Source organism: Nematolebias whitei, chromosome 17, assembly GCF_014905685.2.
Source record: "Nematolebias whitei isolate Nwh7 chromosome 17, NemWhi1, whole genome shotgun sequence".
NCBI lineage: Eukaryota > Metazoa > Chordata > Actinopteri > Cyprinodontiformes > Rivulidae > Nematolebias > Nematolebias whitei.
Window position 1 is genome coordinate 30,382,545 of NC_056514.1, and position 23,188 is coordinate 30,405,732.

Below are 23,188 nucleotides of genomic sequence, written 5' to 3' on the forward strand. Positions count from 1 at the left end.
TCAGATGTCTTAAACCTCTTTTATTTTTTTTGGACACATTTTGTCGCTTTTCCCTTTCATGTGTTATAGTTTAGTTCCAAATTCAATTTAGTTTATTTATGTGGTGCCAATTCATAACAAAAGCCAAATCAGGGCAATGTGCAAAAAACATTCACATATATTCTGGACAGGCAATTAGTAAAACGTTATCTACGTGAGGAAGCCGGTAGTAAATCTTCTTAAACACACTGGTGACAGTGGAAAGGAATAACTCTGTTTAACAGGGAGAAACCTTAAGCAGAGTAAGGCTCAGGAAGGACGGACATTTGTCTCAACTGACTGGACTCTGAGAGGACAGAAATAAAAGACACAGAATGACTGGTCCAGGTGAACTTTCTAAGGAAGGATAAACGAAGAAAAACACCAATATTGGTAGAAATATTTACAAATACAAACATAGAGAGTGGAGACAACCTTATTTTATCAGGAAAAAAAACCCATTGAGATTATTAATCTCTTTTACAAGGATGTCTTGGGCAATGCACAAGGTGCAAACAAGCCATTACAAATACAGCAACAGTCTTAATAACAGTAACAGTAATATTAAAATATTTACAATAAAACATCTGGTAATAACATAAAATACAATGCAAGTTTAAAAAATATCACAATTTAAAACTCTTAAATATTACAGGTGCAAGATGTGACTGAAACCTTTGACTGTTTTTTGTTTTAAACTCGATAAAGGAATTAAAAAAAGTTGCATTTCAAGACCAATAGGACAAACTCATCTGTCCTGAAATACAGTACTTTTAAAAAAAAATTATTTAATCTGTTTTTCTTTCAAATTACATCCTATTAAGTCTTTCATTGGTATTCAAAAGTTGGTATTGGTATAAATTAATATAAAAAAAATTAGATAAATTGGTATTGCCAGTTGGTATCGGTATTGAAAATAAACTGGTATTGGTATTCAAAATTTTAGACATTTGTAATTAAATTGTTTCTGGTCATTATTCCAAATAATTAAATTACCTTTTACCACTCAAGAGTATTGGATAATGACAGTTTTGCTAGTTAAAACGTGTGTTTCTTAAATTTATATTCATCTGTGTGGCTGAAAAAAAGTGAAATTTCTTCTCAAGGAATTGAATTTTGAAGTTCTTTGACCATCCTGTTTAATTATTATATGACAAATCGGCTTGCCATACACTCTAAGTCCGCCTCGGCTCCAGCTTTCATTCTAGCTTTGACTCCCCGAGCTTCCAGTGCATCCTGTTTCTAGAGTCCTCTCAGGGGCTCTCCCAGTGAGCAGGAGGCTTCACCCAGTCACCGGAGCTCAGGGATGCCTGACAAAAACGGTCTGGTCCTGAAAACCCAGTGTTCTGCTCCTGTTGTCCCCCAGAAGACGATATGATGTCTGCTGTGGAGCCGGGTGTGTTCCACCCTGCTCAGCTGCTCAGATGGGTCTACATGTCCCTGCAGGACCCTCCGGGCACGGCCTTGGACGGCCTCAGGCTCGAACCGGACTCTTCAGCTCCAGATGTGAAGGAGCGCTGCAGCACAGCTGGTTTGGGCTCCAACTATCTCAACAACTTCTTCCATCTCAACAGTGAGGTACTTGCACACAGCAAGAGCAAGAATTAAAACTTTGCATGGCTTCTCTTTCTCTTTGTGTCTTGCACATATGAATTTATCTTAAGAGGCTCATTAATATTCATTTCCTTTATTTTTACAGTTGACCTCTGCACGCCTTTCTTGGATCGCAGTGTGTTGAGTGTGCAGAATATGAATATGTGTTTTGTATCCTACCTGAATGTGTGCAGCTGGAGGGGGAATGGCAGCTTGACAAAGTTCTCTCCCAAGGTTTAAAAAATGTTCCAGCTCACCCTCACTGGCCTCAGCTTGGTCACAGAGTGATAACAGCATTAATTGAATACTGACGCTCTGAAAAGGAACATACAAATGGAAACAGATGGCATCACATTTGATAAGGATGACCCCCAGATCCAAAAAAGTTGGAGCGTCGTTGTAAAATGTAATTGAAAAGACGAGATGGAATGGTTAGCAAATCTCATAAATATACATTTTATAAACAATAGAACTTAGTAAACATATTGAACTTGTAGTACCTTTTAAAAAAAAAAAGATAATTTAGACATTTATGGTATTAAGACGTCCTAAAAACAAGTTGTGATATGGTTATATTTACCTCTGTGAAACACCCATCTTCTTTTAACAAAACATCTAAGACATGAGGAAACCAGTTACTGGAGTTTTTTTTTAGGAGGGAATGCCTCGTTTTATTTCTAGCTGTTCAGCAATACTGGGTTTTCATTGGTAAGACTGGAGCATAAACTTGTATACTGTTCTGCACTGGTGGTGTCTCTCCAGATATGTACAGTAAGCTGCCAATGCCATATGCTCTAATGCACCTCCATACCATCAGAGAGGCAGGCTTCTGAACTGTGTGCCGATAACCGGCACACTCGTTTCTGATACAAATGATTCGTCTGACGACACAACGCTTTTCCACTTTATCTATTTTAAACGAGCTTTGGTCCAGAGAAGATAGCTGTAGTTGTTGACGGTGTTCACGTGTGGCTTCTTCTGTGCGTGACAGAACTTTAAACATCGTACGTGTGAACTGTGTTTTCACTTTCAGACAATGACTAAAGAAAGTGTTCCGGAGCCTAGGCCTGTCGCGTTAAACAATAAATCAATTAATCGCAAGATAAATGAAAATTATCAACCTCATTTTAATTTAGCGGCTTTATCGTTTCTTCGTGCGTCTCTCTTTCTACTGAAGACACTGGATGACAAAAAGGATCAACTCCGGTGCTCTTCACTGACCCCTCACTTTCTCTTTAAAATCTGTTTTAACCGTCCAAAATCACGTTTTTGGATCGTTAAAAGCAGCTAAGCCGAGAAGCTAAGCTAACAGGCTGACCTCGAGGAAAAAACCTCCGTCTTGTCGAAGCTCTAAAATTCACGGTTGAAACCCGTGCCTTCGTGTAAATCGTTGTTTTTCTCTGCAAAAAGAAGCTGAGAACTTGTTTACTGATTTTTTTTATTAAAAGCTTTGTGTGAAAAATGCTATACTAAAGAGCTCAAACCACACCGAGCGTCCGCCATTTTGAGAACCGGAGACAACCCATGTCACGTCAAGGGGCCTCCCTCCCATTTTTCTTAAAGGGGCACCTACTTGCTCTCTTGCTATCCATCCTTTGGTTCAAACAGTCATATACTGTCATCTAGTGGTCAAAAAAAGGTACTACATTCTAAACAAATTAGCATTTCCTCTTAAATTTGACAATAATGACTAATTGTTGTTAAATTTCAAACAATATTATCGTTTATCGCAATAATTTCTGAGACAATTAATCGCCCAGCTATATTTTTTGTTATTACAGGCCTACCTGAGCCAACGCAGTGATGTCCAGAACAGAATCAGACCCGTTTTTAATGCAGAGCCATTGAATAAAATATGGTTTTATGGGATTTAAGCATTGCTTTTTTTAACATGGTACACAGTGTCCCGACTGTTTTGGAGTTGAGGTTTTAGCACATAAATGTAAACCACGTAAATAATAAAAAAAAGTAAAAAGCTGATTTAAACTATGGTAACTTTGCATCTGTGATGACAGAGTCAGTGGACAATTTGTTGACAGTAATCTGCAGGCTGGTCCTCATGTTTGCCCCACAGTGCCATATAGCACCCATCTCCTCCAGATGCACAAAGATGCTGATTATGTCCTGCCAGTGGAACCAGTTGGAGGAATGCTTGACAATGACATTTTGTTCAGACGAGGAAATGGACACCAGTGGTTCACACACAGTAAACACAGTAGAGACCGAACATCTGCATAAAAGAGAAAACCCACTGGAAACTCTGTCAGAGACTAACAGGAGAATCACTCAGTGATGGACTGATGAGGCGTCACATCGTCAAGTTTTTTTGATTTTTTTAAAGTTTTATTAAAAAGGAACAAGAAAAAGTAGATAGAAAATAACATTGTCTAAATCAAAACACAATTTTGAATGGTTTTTAATTTGTTTTGTTTGTTTGTGCAGTAAAAGTTTGCTTTTTCTCCTTTGGGAAATCAGAGAAATGTCTGAAAATGTCACTTCAAATCTTTTAAAGTGGGGCTCTGTGCTGGAGTTATGTCCACTTACAAATAATTATTTGTAAATAACTATGTGATGTGAAACAGATTAGGAAGTTTAAAAAAATAATCTTTGCATGAACTAATATCAAATTTTTGATTGTTGTTTTAAAACAACAGCAGTCCACTTTGGTTTCAGCCCCAGCTTGACCATCTGGTCCGAAATAGTTTGTTTGACCAAGTTTGTACGTTTCCCATTTAATAATAATAATTAAAAAAAACATTTGCTTTTATAAACTCTAGTACTTGGTGAAATTTCCTCCAAAACTAGGTCATTCACACAACAAGATGATACATGTTCATAACATTTCTACAGAACCCAAAATTAAAAGCTCTCAACTTCTCCATCAACTGATTTTTCAGAGCTTTTATTTAAATTAATTTAGCTTCAGGTCTGCTCTAGTTGTGTGACTGTTTATGAAGCATTCACACTATTGTGATCCTTCTTTTGAACATTTTTCTGCATCTTTCTCATTGCACAATTTCTGTGCCATTTCAACAAATCATAAATCAAAATGTTCAGCTCCTTCAGGACAATCCTGCTATGACTTTTAGTATTAGTGCAACTTTAGCTTTTTTGAAATATTTAGCCTTTTCTGCCATTTTTTTCATAGAAAATGAATTGAGCTCATTTTACATCCTTCATGTCTTTAGATGTGTTTACAACCTTGTAATGCTCCTTTCACATTTTGTTCTGGTTCAGCTTCTTTCAACTTCTTTGTACAAATTTTAATTTTATTTTTGCTACGTTCAGCTACTTTCAGATATTTTTTCAGCTGTTTTATGCTTCTTTCAGATTCTTTTTGCTAACTACAACATTTTTGTGCTTCTTCTAACTTATTTCTGCTAATTTCAGTTTGTTATACTCCTTTCAGCTTATTTCTACAAGTTTCAGCTATTTCAGCTACTATTTAGCTGTTTTATTTTTTTGAGCTTTTCCGGCTAATTCCACTTTTTTGTGCTCATTTAAACTTTTTTCAGCCTAATTCAGCAAAGAATGTGCTCTCTCCACTTACTTCTGGTAATTTAAGCTTCTTTCTGCTGTTTTAGCTACTATTCAGCAGTTGTTGTTTTTTTTCCAAATTTCTGCTTTTTTCAGATAATTTTCACTTTTTTTGCTAATTTCTGCTTCTTTGGGTCTAATTTGGCACAATTTTGCTCTCTCCACTTCCTTCTGGTAATTTAAGCTTCTTTCTGCCTTTTTATGTGCTTTTCGGCTGTTTTTTGGCTAATTTCAGTTGTTTTCTTTTTCAGATACTTTTCACTTTTTTTTTGTTTATTTCTGCTTCTTTCGGTCTAATTTTGCACGATTTTGCTCTCTCCACTTTGTTCTGGCAATTTAAGCTTGTTTTTGCTTTTTTAGCTGCTTTTCAGATTTTTTTGGCTAATTTCAGGTTGGTTTTTTTCTGATAACTTTAACTTTTTTGTGCTCATTTCTGCTTCTTTCAGTCTAATTGGGCAAGTATATGTTCTTTCTGCTTTCTTCTGCAAATTTAAACTTGTTCTACCTTTACTGCTGCCTTTTTAGCATTATTTAGCTAATTTCAGCTGTTTTCAGATAAATTCATGTTTTTTGTGGTAACCTGCTACTTTCAGCCTAATTAACTTCATTCTACTAATTTCAGCTTGTTTTGCTCCTTTCAGCTTATTTCTGCTAGTTAGTTATTTCAGCTACTATTCAGCTGTTTTATGATATTTTTAGCCTTTTCAGCAAATTCCACTTTTTTTTTTATTGCTCATTTCAGCTCTTTTCACATCATTCTGGTCATTTAAGCTTCTTTCTGCCCTGTCAACTACTTTTCAGCTATTTCTATGTTAACTTAAGCTTTTTATAGCAAATTTCATACGCTTTTTGCTAATTTCTGCTTATTTAAACCTAATTTCTTTTCTGCTTTCTTCTGCTAATTTAAGCTTGTTCTTTCTTTTCAGATATCTTTTTTTTTTTTGGTTGCATTTTTTAGCTAATTTCAGCTGTTTTCAGCAAGTTCTTTAGCATTAAGCATTCACATTACATTTTCACAGGAAATGCAATTTCTCTATAACACATTTCATTGCTGTGTATTTCAACCTCTGCATTCTTGTAGCTCTACTGCCAGTGATTTATCATCTTGTTTTCTCTTCTAGGCCTTGAGTAAAAACTTCTACAAAGGGTCTTCACCGTACAGATCCCTCAGTAATATCGTAGATGGCCTGAATTCTCTGGCGGATCAGTTCTCCGACCTCTCGTTGTCCCCCGAGACACACAAACACAGCAAAAGGCCGCCACCCAACTACCTGTGCCACCTTTGCTTCAACAAAGGACACTACATCAAAGATTGCCCTCAGGTGAGATGGATTTTTAGAGCTTATTAAAAGTGAACTTTAAGAGTGTGACATCTTTGATAATGTTGAAGAAAGAAGAGAAGATTTAACTCAACCGGTTCCTCACATTTGCAGCTTTTACTACCAAATCATTATTTCGAGTCTGAATTTCACCATAAGAATATAACGTTCGCGTTATTATTTTCTTCTGTGTGAAATGGATTCTTCGGCACATGTTTGGATAAATGTACCAGGACCGGCTGGTAATGAGCAGCAGATGCCAGACTGGATCTCGGAGCGGGCCTTAATGAACGATGATAGGTTTCTGTGTGAAAATAGACGCGACCTCCCGTCCAAACATGAAAGAAATATTAGCACAGATTTATGTGCAGCTGTGGCTCCTCATTGATCACGTTCAGAAGGAAGAACGCCATGTTTTCTGGGCAAAATGGAAATAATTAAGTGAATGGTTTGACATGATGAGTCAAAATAGCAAGGCTGAAACTCAAAGCTGCTAAACCTTTACACTCTGCTACATAAAAACAAGTAAAACAAAACTTCATTGTGCTTTTGCTTGCAACAGGTGCAACTTCTTTGTTTTTTTTTTTGTTTGTTTTTTCACAAATTGCAATACTGAGAAATGACAAAATGGCAATCTTTATATTTTTTCAAAGCAAGGCAAAACACAGTATATATTTTTCATAATAGGACAATAAAAATGAAATAGTTGGGGAAAAAAGAATGAAAGCATTTAGGTGCAATGTGTAAAGTTTGAAACTTTGAAGTAGTTTTTTGCTGCAACTAAACAGATGAAATGTGTATTTGAGATACATGGACCTTATTGCACTTTTATTGGTCTGTTCTATTTGTTTTATAATTTTACTTCCCCTGTATTAATGTAATTTTCATCCCTTGTCTTGTACTTGCTTTATTGCACACCACTTTTGTCGGCTTTGTTTAAAAAAAAATAAATAAATTAAGTGCTCTTAATATAAAGTGGTATGGTATGTACATTTAGTTAATATGATATTCCATTTACCTTGAAAGTCCCAACTAAGATCTGGGAAAGTCATCAGATGCAACTTAACTGCGTTCTAGTTGCAGCAGGTCAGAAAAACAGTAGCATTTGCTAAATGTTGAGCTCAATAACCAACTAACTATCTTTAACTATACAAGGTGATAAGAATGGATTTCTCTGCAACCTGTGTAAAAAAAATGTCCACAAATAGTGTTTGGGGAGTACTGCGTGTGATTAGATTACTGAGATACAGACAGAAGTGAAGGAGGAAAAAAGTAATTGCTGTGGCTATCACAGTTTTATATGCACAAGGCAGCCATGATGGATTTTGAAGTCAGGACTGGGCAGGAAAGTCCAACTTTCCATGTTGCAAGTTTCGAACTATTCAGGGCAATCCGGTTGATTTTTCCAACTCTAAAATAAAATACATCAGTGTTGTCTTGGAAAACTCCAGTCTCACTTCATCTAAAGGAACAAAACTATTTGTTATTGTGATCACAGTTTTTGTAAGAATTAAACAAGTGATTTGTCATCAGTGAGTTTTACAGTTAACGGGAAGCAGGGGCGGTTCTAGAATGTGATCTTTAGGGGTGCTTAGCCCCCAGTGCTGACAATGGCTCTTGGCTTGAACAATGTGGTGGCCATTGGCGTCAGTAGCATTCATAATGTGTGTGTGTGTGTGTGGGGGGGGGGGGGGGGTCCTCCCCCAGAAAATTTTGAATAAAGTAGATGCCATTTCCTGCATTCTGGTGTATTTTAACATGTTGCTAAACATCTACGTTTATCTACATAACTAAACACTTGATTCAGTAACTATTTTAGAGAGCTCAGCATAAAACAAAATAGCGCTAAGCTAGCGGCGTGCAATACAGACGCGCTAGCTAAGATGCTACAGACGTAGCGCTCCGCTTTATGTTACACAACCTAATAAACGCTTCGTACAAAATCAGTTTAGCGTTAACTGATCATAACAAAGACTAAACTTATGCAACTGGAAGTTTCAACGTATATCTACATTTAAACACACAAAACAAAGCACAACTAGCCAAGCATTAACCTTGAATTTAACCATTAAGTCATGTAATTATGACAGAAAATGCAGGATTTACCTGCAGTTACCTTCATACAGATGAACATGTGGTTCTTCCAGTTTATCACTTTTGTATTCAGCTGCTCATGAGGTCGGCCGCCGGGCTTTATCCGTATTTTACATTTTTCCAGACTCAGTTTAGGTCTTGGAAATGGAATAAACTGTATCACACCCTCTAAACAGGGCTATTCAACTACTTACTTTATTTTTCAGGGGTGCAGAATTCAAATTTAGGGGTGCTTGAGCACCCCCAAAAAGAGTCAAAAATTGCCACTGTCGGAAATTAAAATTTCTCATCTTGTTCACACAACTGATTATGTGACGAAGCCATCATTAATTAGTTAATGCTTAACTAAAGATAGAAACTTAAGTCAAGACATACTTTAGAAGCAGAGTTGAAGCACAGCAGAGAGGGATGGGGATTGCCTTGAATACTGCATTCTTTCAAATGGGTTTATATTTTTCCCCCTTTGAAAAAAAATTGACTTATTTACTTGAATTTCTTCCCAGCTTGAATCATATATATGGTCCTGTGGGCTCATCACTGAGAACAATGAGAAGATTGCTTCAGGTCAGTGGAGAACACAGGCCTTGTAGGAATGTAAAGAATGTGTAGAAAATACGTAGCTTGAGCTTGTAGCTCCCAACACTTTCACAAGGGATGACAGGGCCTTTAATAGTCCACATGAATCTGCTTCTTTGATAAGAACACCTTAATAAAATGGGATTAACCTGCATAAATAAAGGTTGAATGAAAAAAAAAGAAAGCTTCAAGCTCTACGTTAAATCTCAGTTTGGAATGACTCAAAGCTTTGAGGTATACAGTTGATGTCAGAGCACACTGGAGAGTTATTTGCAGACACGTTCTTTTGAAATGTGCAAAATCTGGAAATCATTTCCAGTTGTGACGTCAGATGTTATCATGTGCTCTTAATATGTCAAATCAAACGAGATGTTTTCGGCGTTGTTGTCATGAAAATGTCTCTTCGGTCGTACCAGCCTTCACGAGGCTGTAACACATGAACAATCTGCTTTTTGTTCTTGTTGAGTGGCATCTGAGGCATTTGCAGCTCAACACAGCTGAAACCCATACGTTGGGTGTGCTTTTGATGTCTTACGATTTGGGCTGTAAAAATATTACTTTAAGTCCAATTGGGGATTTAATAAGGCTTCAAAGCTGCTATCCATTTCCCTTTCATAACATGCTGTTTTAAGATGTTTTAATCAGACAACCATGCGTGTTCAGGTTCAAAACCTTCTAACCTAAGGTCGCAACTCTTGCCAATTGCCGTAAGTAGCTGAACCTAGAGAGCACAAGAGAGCCAGAGTGACAGTAAAAGGGTGTATGGAGGGAAGGGATTGGAATAAATAAGCATTGTTTCTGTGAAGAGGCTGTGGACCCAAAGGTCAGGAAGTCAGTCCGTATTGTTCGCACAGTTCTCTTGGCTGGAGTCATCTCCGTCTCTCTGCTTGTGTGGAGGAACAACTATCAGACACTGAGTTTAAAAACTCAAAGTGCAGCTGCCCGGAGACGACCTCGTCTACTGTGTGTTTCTGGAAACGGAGGGTAGTACAGGAAGTGGGTGTATGTCTTTACAGTTACAGTTTAAACACGTTTGAATGGAAGGGAAAAGCCTGCTCCAATAATCACTTCGGACAGGGGAACTTCTGATAATTGCAGGGATTACAGAAGGAATTCCTTGATTTATATTTGGTCTTGGTGTAAACAAAGATATTTTGAGCTTTAATGTGCTCAAAGATCCGGCGTGCAGGAGAAAATGAAATAACATCTCCAGATGAAAAGTACAAATATCACTCCACTTCATACACAACACCAAATCCTTGCTCTGCAGTCAGTGTTTGGTTTGGTTATTGCTCGTTGGGCAAACAGCTCTATTGTCAGGGTTATTGATCACACACTTGCTTGTGCACTATGCTTGTACAGACTTGATGAAATCAGACTCCTGTACTTCTGGACATCCAGGATGTAAACATGGAGACAATAAAGCAGATTATTTAGCTAATTTTAAAGGACATCTGCAAGTAATACGCTGAACAAACACTGGTTACGTAAAGTAATTATCATTAACTTGCTGGCACGCAACTAAATGTAGATTCTGAGCTTCAAGTTTCTTCTGCACAGGACTTTCGAGGTAGCGCTGAAGCACAGCATAGATGGACATGAGACGTACTGAATATTGTATTCCTTCAAACTTGTTAGCATAGTACCGTATTTTTCGGACTATAAGGCACACTTAAAATCTCTTAATTTTCTCAAAAATTGACAGTGAGAATTAAAATCCACTGCACCATACGTATTGAAAAACTTGTAAATGAGTCCCCAAGGTTTAGTGGGATTAACCTGTATAAATAAAGGTTGAATGATTTAATTCTGGTTGTGCTTACTGACCTCGAACCGATTTTATGTGGTACATGGCGCTCAAAAATCTGTCAAAATGAACTTGTTTCGTTTAAAGCGCCTTATAATCTGGTGCACCTTATGTATGAAAACAGACCCGTTCATTGATATTGTGATTTATAATCTGAAAAATACGGTACACTTTTTGTCAAATGCGCTATTCAGATGTGATAGCCTGCTGCTTGATGACACCTTGCACATATGTAAGGAATTGTTGCTACTAATAGTTGCCACACTAATAGTAGAACAAATGGTCATGATTTCAGCAAAAGTTTAGTCTCATGTATGAAAATATGTACGAACAGCTTGAAACTAGAGAATCTTATTCAACTCTGACTAATTTCTGTGACTCTTTTTCTTTTGTTTGTACTGCTGATAATCGTCTTATCTGTCCGCTACACGCTGCCTGTTGCTTTTGGCTCAAACATCTGCTGAGGACGACAAGCACGGCAGAGAAAACCCTGGAATGTGGAGTAGATAGACCCCTTTTGATAAACTGTGTCTGTCATCTGCTCCGAGCTCGTTACCTTAAAGGCAAAATGTTGCTGAGCTGAGCCTCCGTGTGCTTGTGTTTTAAATGACGTCACGTTACTGGAGGTTTGGGGGATTTTAGACTTTTTTTTTTTGCAGGTGATTGATTTGAACAAAATGGACAAGTTTGCCTGTTTTATATTAAACGTGGCAAGGCATCATTTTATTGTTTTTCTTTTATTACAGAGGCTGAAAATCTGCGTACCTGCTTTCCTCGCTCATTAAGTTAGAAATATTTTACTGTTACGTTTCTTGTTTGTCTGCCAGCCCACCTGCCTCTGCCATTCACTCATCGTGAAACGTGATGCTGCTTTACAGCTGCGTATGTCACTGCAGCTTAGTCAGACTCTGGACTGAGAGTGCGTATTGGCAGCATATCCTCCCCCAATAAAAGCAACGAAAGCTGTGGGAGAACTAGACACTAAGAACTATAATGCGCATAAATGTGTGTGTGGGTATTGTTCTGCTGCTTTAAAGGCTTTGAAAGCTCAAAAACTGGCTGTGATGGATTAAACATCTGGAAAAAAAAAAAAAAAAAAACTCAACGAATGATCTGCGCCTCAGCTTCAATTTGTTTATATCCAAACATATTTATTTGCCATTATTGCAGCTGAGATTTTAAGTGTGCACTGTTTGCAGAAATAGATTTGCACTGCATGGGCTTAAAGAGTCAGTTTATGTTTCTGTAAGTAGAGCTTTTGGGCTTGATTTGTTACGGAAAGAGAAAAGCACTATTTATGAGACATATGCTTTAGCTTTCTCTGGCTCGTCGCATCTCGTTTCTTTAATTATGAGTTTGGGCTCGTTGTTGGGAACTTGGTGGAAAACCTTTATCTACATTTAGACACGTGTTAAAGGCTGAAATGTGGAGATCTGTATGTATTCCACAGCAAAAGCAGCTTTGCAAAGACAAATGCTGGTGAATTTACATCTCTGGACATGACTTTCACAAACTAAATATTTATTATGTTGGAGGATAAAATAATCAGTGGACGAGTGAGGAAAACTCATTTTCAAACAATAAAAAAAATGGTATCATCTTTGCAAAAAGGTCATTTGCAACTTTAATTTGGAAATAAACGTGTTCATGTCTTTAGTTTTATCAGAAGCATTTGACAGTTTTATTTATTGCAGCTGAGAATAGGTAAAATATTTGCACAAATACAAATGATTTTTATTGCATTATTCAAATCCATAATGGAAGTTGCATTGCTTGAAGGAGTGCGTATCACCTGCTGGGATGCACGATATTATCGGCATGGTATCAGTATCAGCTGATATTGGCGATAAAGTTAAATATCGAACATCAGCCATTCCATAATAATAACCCACCGATATAAAAGGTGCTGTTTTATATATATATATATATATATATATATATATATATATATATATATATAAAAGGCATTGTTTTTGTATGACAACCCAGTGACAAGGATGCCTGTAGCACCAGCACAACGTTATGACATCACGCGTGCCGTTGAGTTTAGATTTGTGAAAATGTACAAATGTGCACTATTCGAGTGTTGTCATTGTGTTAGAGAGAGTAAATATCATGAATATATTGGACATTAAGCATAATCCAAGTTGAGGTGTTACACCATTTTCAGTCCCCTTTTTGGCATCTGCATTTGGTATCAGGACAAAATGACAAAGACCCTGCAGAATAATGTAGTATTTTAATTACACATCAGAGAAAGCTATGTAGTCTCTGTAAGTAGGTCTAGAAAAAAAAAAAATCCATATTGGTATCGGTTATCGGCCAAATAATTTTTTACATATCGGCATATCGGTCAAAAATCCAAAATCATGCATCCCTATCACCTGCTGCTTTGATAAAGTTTTAAACAAATATGTTGCATGATCTGTTAGCTCTCTGAGCATGTTTTGGGGATGACTCTCAGCTACTACCACACTAAATTTGAGCTCAATATCTGTAGAAAAGTCTCACTTATAACCCTTTTTGTGTTTGCTACGATCAGTTAACTGTGGCGTCCATCTTGGATTGGGTTAACTTCAAAAGTCAACCCGTTGTAGCCATATGCAATAAATACTTTGAGTGTAATTCATCTAGTGGTTCATGAGATATTTTGCTAACAGACACACAAATCAACACACACAGTCCACAGACAGACATTTTAGAACATTTCACATATAAATCTGCTAAAATAATGCGCCGATTGAGGATTAGACCCATTGATTCCTTAGTTTTTATTTTTAAATTAGGAAGAAATCTCTGTTAAATCATGATCCCAAATGACATATTTTATGTAAAAGGTTAAATATATATATATATATATATATATATATATATATATATATATATATATTCATGTTTTACATGGAAAAAAGCTGTAAAAAGTGCCTTGTGTGGCGTTATAAGTCTAAAACAAAGATGTATTGCTGTTAAATCTCAGCTCAGACGTTTGTGTATTGTTTGCTTTGGTAACAGCCGGGTTTCTCTGATGGGGGGGGCTGACACAAATTAAACCCAGCAAGGGAGAGCAAGTATTCTGGGTTTGTTAGTGTTGAGTAATTGACCACATGGTATCCAGTGTATTTTTTCTTTTTCTCCTTCTAACCAGGTTGAATGTCTCATGAGAGCGGAGGAGAAAGTGGATGACTGAGCTGAGGGAGGAAGGAGGGCAGGAGGTGTGTGTGTGTGTTGGGGGGGGGGTGAGGGGGGAGAGCTTCATTGTTTGTCTTGATGGTTTCCAGATGATGGCAGCTGCCTCATGGGCCTCTCATCAGGCTACACGGATCTTGTCCAAACCTATCTGTTGCTGCTTTAAGCTCTGGCTCCACATTTGTGCTCTGAAGAGCAAAACAAAAGACAGTGGAAGTTTGGTCAACAGTGAATGTAATACGATCATTTGTCAATTATTTGTCTCAAAACAGATTTTGGGGGGTTTAGTGTCGGAATGCATAAATCTTTAACCAAATGTGAAGAGTCTGCCTTGGGTATTTTTTATTTTATTATTATTTTTGTATCACTTCCATGTGCTTTTGTTTGATTCATTTTGCTTTTATGTGATAGAAAATTAGATTTAGGCAAACTACCAACTTCTAGATGGGAAATAAATGTTTCAGAACGTTTTGTGCATCAGACTTTCTAATAATATTGTATAATTTTGTTTTTATGCTTGTTTAATAAACATTTATACATTTTGCTTTTGATTCAATAACTGCAAATCATTACCAGCTGCATGAATAGTTGTAATAGTACTACAATATCCTTATATCATCCATCCATCTGGAGACCCTCTGGAGTGTCTGGTGTCTTCCCCGGGGGCTTCTGCCAAATGGAAAACCTCCCTAAGAAGGCGTCCAGGGGGCATCCTTACCAGATGTTTGAAACACCTCATCTGGCTCCTCTGGATGTGGAGGAGCAGCGGTTCTACTCCGAGTCTCTTCTCAATAACCAAACTTTTCACTCCCTCTCTCTAAGGGAGAGTCCAGCTGTTCTGAGAAGAAAACTCATTTTGATCGCCTGCATCTGTGATCTTGTTCTTTCTGTCACTACACAGTTTGTGACCATAGGTGAGGGTGGGAATGTAGATCAACCGACTGGTAAACAGAGCTTCACTTTGCAGCTCAGCTCCCTGTTCACCAAAACAGACCTGCACAGTGTCCACAATACTGCAGGTTTATATATTATCACTTGTCATAAGAGCATTACTACAATCGATTGACCCATTTCTGTTTTGTCACATTGGCGGAGCATGTTCTTGCATTAATGTCCTGAAGCATGCTCAATAATCCAGGTATACGTCTCTGGACGGATTCTTTGTCGAAATGTTTCGTCTATTATCCAAAACACTTCTTCACTCTGAGGCGCTGCAACAAACTCAGTCTTATATATAACACCTTATTATAATGGATCAACCAGTTTGCTGCTGAAAACCAGAACTACCTATTCACTTGTAAAAGGAGAACCATCAGCCCAACAGTTGGTCATGTGTTCCCTGATGGCCGCTTGTTATTCACAGGGGACCCCTGCCCCTGTTTAAAGATGGACGGGTTCTCTTCTCCAAGATGGCTTCCTTTTCTCTCTTTTTCTTCTTTTACTTCTCTCTCAAACAAAAAAGGAATGATGGTTTGATTTAAATTGATTTAAATCAGTATAAGTACAGTATTTATGTGTTTATAGTGTTATTCTAGTTTCAACAATACCAAGTTTTTAAATAATATATTGAAATAAACTTTGGGTGTCTGTGATGGTACAGTAATCTAAACCAGTGTTTTTCAAAGTGGGGGCCAAGGCCCCATGGGGGGCTGCAAGGGGGCACTATGGGGCTCCAGAAAGATGGTGAGAAGAAGATTTAAAAAAAGCAAAAATAAAAAAAAATAGCAATAATAATATAAAAATAGCCCACTAGGGCAATCTGTATCTGTCATTTCCAGATAAACACACTTGTAGATTTTTTTTTGGTCTTCTGGTCAACAGTTTGTTGAAAAGTTGTTTTTTTCAGTTGGAATATAATACAGTGTTTAAAACATGTTGGTTAATAACATTTTTATGCTCAGCAGCTGTGAAAATTAATTGAATATACAGTAGTGAATAAAAGTTAAAACATTCTAAAAGTTGATGTTTTCTTTACATGTTTTGTAGTTTGTGGGTTTGAGAGGGGGCCTCGGCCAGAAGCTAATTCTGTTTGGGGGGGGCCACGGCATGAAAAAGTTTGTGAATCCCTGATCTAAACAATATCGCACAGCAAAGCGCGTCCACACACCCAGGGGTGGTGTGGACGGGAGTTGGATGATGCGGGCTCAGGGGAGGGGGGCGTCAGAGTGGTTGTTCACCCAGGGCACCAAAGAGGCTAGGACCGCCTCTGAGGTGAAAGGTATGTTTAGCTTCTTTAAGCTGTTGTTGCTCTAATTGAAGCAATCAGCGAGTAAGAATGAAAGAAAACTTAAAAATAAAGAATTGCACGGGACTCACAGGAGACTGGGACCTCCTGTGGAGCACCGGCTTCAGACTATAATCAGATTATTCCCCTTTTTAAAAAAAACCTTCAAACTAAAAAAGAAATTCTGAAATCTGTAGCTATTTGAGTTTGTTTCCTCTTCGTTCTGCAGACGTTGTGGCCAGTTTTTCACGTTATTACTTTAATAAGCTCCTTAAAGCAACAACTTCAGAGTAAGAGCTTAGAGTGGCCATAATGTAAAAAAACTGTTTCAGCTGATTAATGCAATGTGAGAACCTGGCATTTACTAATTTTTGCAAACAATAATGAGAATGTTTTAGTCCACGGCTTATAATGCGAGATAATAAAAATCTAAACCAAATAAACGTTACACAACATAATTATTTATGGTACCATTTCACAATAAAGCTCCCCTTATAGATGGCTAATAAATAGATACATTATTAATTCCTCTATAAACACTTTATGAATCATTAATAACTGCTTATTAAGCATTAATTAAGGGCGACAGAGACAAAACTGACCAGTTTCTTGCCAAATAGTGAGCCACATCTGTTCACCTATATATTTCATCTAGAGTTGTTATATTAAGCATTCAGACTAAGTTACTACCTTGTAAGCGCAATAAGAATTTGTAAACCTATTTTAAAAGGATATTAGTTGTAGATACTTATAATGCAATGATAAAGTACAATGTTATATCTTAAAAAAAATAGTTTTACACTACAAATGCTTATTGTGCTTACAAGGTAGTAACTTAGTCTGAAATGTTTAATATAACAATTCTAGATATAAAAGTGAACAGATTTGGCTCACTATTTGGCAAGAAACTGGTCAGTTTGGTCTCTCTGTCACCCTTAATTAATTCATAATATGCAGTTATTAATGATTTATAAAGTGTTTATAGAGAAATGAATCATGTATCTAGCCATCTATAAGGGGAGCCTTATTGTAAAGTGGTACCTTATTTATGTTCATGCATGGCCTCAGAGTTCCTAAATCAGAAGGAAAGCCCTTACTTGGTGCTTTTAAGCTAAACTTAAGAAAATTAAAAGTCCTCCATTATGACCACTTTAATTTGTGTTGGAAAGTATTCTTTATCATCCTGAGTTATTAATTAAACAGAAAACAGCTCATAATGGAGATATATAAACGTTGTAAAGCAGTAAAAACCCATGTTGCTTGATAAACAGACTGCACTCGCTCTTCCCTGCATTCTGTTGGAGCATCCTTTATCAGTCAGGTCAGAAGTGTGAGTTTCATTTGCGTGCTGTCAGCGTGTTATCTTTGATGGGACCGGTGGAAAGTCGGGAGTGTGCGATGCCCCTTGATGTCCTGTGGGCTCCAGAATTTAGGTACAGTTTGTTTTGTTTGTTCTGAAGAGTGAAAGCTGTTTCCTCCCTCAGGAAGATGATGATCTGTCCGCTCTCCCCTGCAGGCGCCGGAGAAATCGCCCGTCTGATGTGGCCTCCTCAAGTGCCTCATGGTGGCTGAGCGATGCAAACGCAAGGCCGATAAACGCTTCATTGTGGCTCGGCTCTTGGACTCCCAGAAATGTTTTGTTAAGCAGATGTTGCCGTGGCAACGACTAAAACGATCTGAGAGACGTTTGGAGCTTGAGCTGTGAAACAAAACACTGTGGTGCAGTCCTCATTTTGAACCAAGATGTTTGTAATTTAAACTATTCTCGTCAAGAGCTTTTTTTTTTTTTTTTTTTTTCTTCCTCATATTTTGGAATGAGTATAGGATTTTGTCATGTTAGAAAAGTGCAGAGTTCATCTGGGTTTTATTTCCTTTATGTTCCGATTGGTGAGCAGAGGCCAGCTGGAGGGATGACTGTGAGATGAAGTATTTGTCCTACGGCAGAGAGGGCCCCTCCTATTGGTCGCCCTGTGGGCTGAGGGCCCCTTCACAGTCCCCCTGGACCACAGCTGGAGGCAGGCAGTTCATTTCTAATGAGAAATCTGAAACTCCTCATCCCCCCCACCACCAACAACAAATAAATTACAAGAGTATATTCCATCTTATTTGGATTAAACTCACTTTTTATACAAATTCACAGATGATTTAGATCTAAGGAAGATTATGTTGATAATCCAAGGCTCACTCAGCACCATAAGGGTTTATTCAGACGTGAAAGCTGCTTGCACAGAGAAACTATAAATATGTTTTATTCTGGAAGCAAAATTTAACTCTTGACCATCAACAAAGTCGCTATCGCATGTTCTCGCAATCACAGCTTTAAATTGGCTTCTGTCCAAAGAAACCAAACAGGTCGCTCAGTCCTCGTAGGATAGGCGGAAGCCAAAATGTTTGTGAAGTTGTTGAGGGTTTCACACAAGCTCAGCAATACAAAAATTGGGTTCTTTAAATGTATTTTTTTTCCTCATGTTTCAAGTCGCAGTCTTTGGGATTATGTTTTTGCTCACGTCCGTTAAAATACCTGATGAACCCCTGGATGGGTTTTAATCAAACTTCTACAGTGTAATCAAATTCAAAATGGCCACCACAGCCAACCGGCCTTGGAAAACACAAAAAAACGCCTTCGATTCTGTCAGTTTTACAGATATTGAGCTAAAATTTGGTTTAGTAGCAGTTGAGCATTGTACGGGCACACAGTTTGAGCACAACATATTGTGCAACACCTTTATTAAAACTAGACAGTAACAAAGTACATTTACTTGAGTACTGTACTTAAGTAAATTTTTTTAGTACTGGTGGGGGGGGGACTTGTGACTTTCACTCCACTACATTTCTAGGAAGCTTCTTGTTACTTGTTCCTTTTGGCTCGGCTTTGTAATCCACCGTTGCTGTTTTTCTTTCCTTAAATGCAGTTGTTGATTCAGGTATTATGCTGATTCATCTGTTTTTTACATTCATAGTTTTTTAAGCTTCTCTGTTAAGTATGGCAGCACTTTCAGTTATCAGTGTTACCGTGTCCTTGCCCATGTTAAGTTGTTGCTGTAACATATGCACTTTTACAGACAGACAATGCGGTGTATGAATACTGAAGCTGAGGAAAAGACTAAATGTGCATCATCTGTTAGGATTTACATGATTTCCCACAAACGTAAAATGCAGGGAAGATATTATTTGTAGTTTACAGGTTTTATTAAGGCACGTGGTGTTAGAGTGGTTCTACATGTCAATACATCATCAGGTGGGTTCAGAGAGTTACAAGGTTCTAAATCACTCAAAACAATACAGCAATATACTGGTATTAGAAACTATAATTTGTACTCATAAATACTTGAGTATTATTTTTAAAATGCATGTACTTTTGAATACTTGAGTATTTTCAAAAGTAAGTACTTCAGTACTTTAACTTGAGTAAACTTGTGACTGAGCAACTTTTACTTGTAGTTGAGTAAGATTTGACCACAAGCATCAACACTTTTACTGAAGTACGAGAATTGAGTACTTTGTCTACCACTGATTAAAACCTTAACATTATATCATACTTGGCATTAACTGTGGGAGTCAACCATGTTTGTTAGCAAAATATTTCAAACCACTGGATGGGTTTTAATAATACTCTCAGAACGTCATTATTGGCTACGTACTGATAAACTTTTGAATTAAATCTATTACAAGATGGCCGCCACAGCTTATCTACCTTAGCCTACAAACAAATATATCTATGCTTTAGAGAAGTGTACAGATACCGTGCTAAAATCTGACGTAGTGGTTGCCGACTGTCATTCATGATGTAAATGTAAGTGATAACATGAGATTGTGCATCATGTTATTAGTAGGGTGACAAAACTGATAAAACTTCTGTCTTTTCTCATCATAAGATCACTGTCAGGGGGGTTTTGCCAAAGGTTTATGGATGTTTATCACTGCTAATGTTAAAATTAATGTTGAACTATGTGTGTGAGTTCAAAGTTTGTTTTCTTCTCAGAGAGGAGCCTGCAGGCACCTGACGCCTCCGAGTCTTAGAGGCCGAGGTCATCGTGCTGATAAGCGTGTATAAAAAACACTTCCCGTACACTGCCCGTTGCAGAATATCATGACGGGGTTTTGAGCATGTCACTTTGAACATCTGTATAAGCCTGTTTCGTAACCGTTTGCCCTTGAAAGTAAACTGGGTTAAAAATCTTCTCCTGTCCTCGTGTGTGGCTGCTTTTTTTCTAAGTACCGGTAGATAATGCAAGGATATTTTAGCAAACAATTATCTCAATTCAAAACCCTGCCATAAAAGGTGATGGACGCATCTCTTCAAGGAATTCATTGACCTTTTTGCCTTTTTCTCACTCTTGTACAAGGCGGACACTTTTTCCTCCTCCTGCCTGCCTTTTTTGCTCTGTCTGTGTATCAGAGCTCCTATTTTACACATGTTCCGAAACTATAACTACTGTCATGGATCTGGTCAGCTGGAGTTTCAATGCAATCGATAATTTATTTTCAACAAAGCGACAGGGTCCTGGAGAGCCCTCATGCCCTGCTGAGAGACGCGCGGTAGGACACGTCATGGATCCGTGTGGAGTTTGGAAGCCCATGTGTCTTTCCCTATTGTCTCAGGAGCACGCTGAAGATGTTTATATAATTGGAACCATGATAGCAGGGTTTCTGCTTTTTGGCATCGGTGGATTCATGTTATCGGCTATTAAAGAAGACTGTGGCAGCAGTTTCGGTCACAGCAAAACTGCAGAGTCTGTGTGAAGGTTTGGTTCGTGCTTCCGAATACTCAAGATCAGCTAATTTACGAGCTAAACCATTAGATGGAAGCGAATTGTGAGAATTGCAGACTACCTGCGGCTTCTGGGACTCGCCAGCATGTTGAGGATGACCTTAGAGGGGGCTCATAAGCACGGACCAGTGGAATGCCCACAAATCTGGCCATTTTGGGTTTGAAAGTACCAGCAGGACTCAAGGCTGACAAGAAAAACAGTCCGCCTGAAAAAAACAACAATTGTAGCTTATCTGAATCTGACTCCCCCGGTTGAAGCAGGCCGACATCAAATTTCTTCTGTGGTATGTGTAACCTAAGGAAAAGCTGTCTATTGCAAACTGGAAGTGTTTCATGGACAAATCTCACCGTCTTGCCATCAAATGCATATGTAATGTGTTATAAATGTGCATGCTGGAAGAACAACAAAGTCCATGCGCAATAATCCAGGTATACAATCCAACATTTTTCAGTCAGGTCATCTGGACAGTTTCTTTTATTTTGTGCTGAAACGTTTCGCCTTCGGTCCGGAAGGCTTCATCAGTCAAGGAAATGCACAACAAAACTGATTCTTCCTCCAACAGCTTACTCCAAAGTGGAACAAACCAGTTCTGCTTGTGATAAGATGGTCTCTTTGGTACGCCCCCTCCCCCATTGCCGGCCCTCTTCCTTGTTGACAGTCTTGTCAAACTGGTTGAAAACAACAAAGTCCATGCTCAATAATCCAGGTATACAATCCAACATTTTTCAGTCAGGTCATCTGACTGAAAAGTGTTGGATTGTATACCAGGATGCTCTACCAGCATCCAGGTATACAAAACTCTACCAGCATGTAACTCTACATACTGGTAAGAGTTTTTCGATGTCTTAAATCGTGTCCTGATAAGGACAAGGTGTGAAGAGATTTTTTTTTGTAATACCACCATCCTATCCTCATGGCCTTTTCTATCTAAAAACTATTCTGAAAAAGGAAAAGGGGCCGTGCTCTCAAGGAGCAGCAGCAACATGCACTCCGCCCATCTTTTGGACGACTGTATGAACATAATCTCACTGTATTTCAGTACAATGATAAATCTTATTCTGATTCTGATTCATTTAAATCATGAGTTGTCAGACTTTATGGGAAATAAATAAAAATCCACATTAATCTATGACAAATAATCTCTTTTCAGGCTCGACCAAAAGGAGAAGGCCTGACTCCGTATCAGGGAAAAAAGAGGTGCTTCGGTGAATATAAATGCCCTAAATGCAAGAGGAAGTGGATGAGCGGGAACTCCTGGGCCAACATGGGACAAGAGTGTATCAAGTGCCACATCAATGTTTACCCTCACAAACAGGTAATGGCACATCTGAGAGGAAACAGGTGACTGCATTGAGGTTTATGTGCTGTTGAATCCTCAGGAAAAGCTGTGCAGAACATTTCAGCTACAAGCCATTACAGTACATCTGTTTTATGAATTAGGGATGCACGATATTGGATTTTTGGCTGATATCAGATTTTTGGCCGATATCCGATATGCCAATATGTTAAAACTTATTTGGCCAATAACCGATACAAATACCGATATTTTTTCCCTAGACCTACTTACAGAGACTACATAGCTTTCTCTGCTGTGGAATTAAAATATGACATTATTCTGCATGGTCTTTGGATGGATGGACTGCTGGTGCAGTTTTGTTTCTCCACGGTTGACTGCTTTCCTTTCTGGCCACCATGAACTCATCGTAATGGTCGAAACGGTGGTTCTTGATATAGTTAATTAGGTTCCAAGTGTTGACGGACTTCGTTTTCACTCCTCCTCACATCATTGATGCTGAACAATCATTGCAAATAGCAGTTCTGCTATCAGTTTCCGACACTAAAAAACTTCCACACTGCAGACATTTTCACTTTTTCCTCTTCCGTCGTGATCAGACCAGGTAGGCGCGCGTGACGTCATAACGTTGTGCTGGCACTGCAGGCATCCTTGCCACTGGGTTGTCATACAAAACCTACCTACCTACCTACCTACCTACCTACCTACCTACCTACCTACCTACATACCTACATACATACCTACATACATACCTACATACATACCTAC

The 23,188-nt window shown here is 38.1% G+C and overlaps 1 protein-coding gene across 1 annotated transcript in view; it reads left to right on the top strand.

Moving 5' to 3' along the window:
• Positions 1-1,252: 1,252 nt before the first annotated feature.
• LOC119423687 (zinc finger CCHC domain-containing protein 24) overlaps positions 1,253-23,188 on the top strand; it is a 27,780-nt gene continuing 5,844 nt past the window's right edge. Inside the window, exons 1-3 of the mRNA XM_037691094.1 lie at positions 1,253-1,596; positions 6,270-6,470; positions 22,277-22,441. Of these exons, the coding sequence (XP_037547022.1) occupies positions 1,393-1,596; positions 6,270-6,470; positions 22,277-22,441 (570 nt within the window). The 5' untranslated portion in view covers positions 1,253-1,392. The remainder of the gene's footprint in view (positions 1,597-6,269; positions 6,471-22,276; positions 22,442-23,188) is intronic.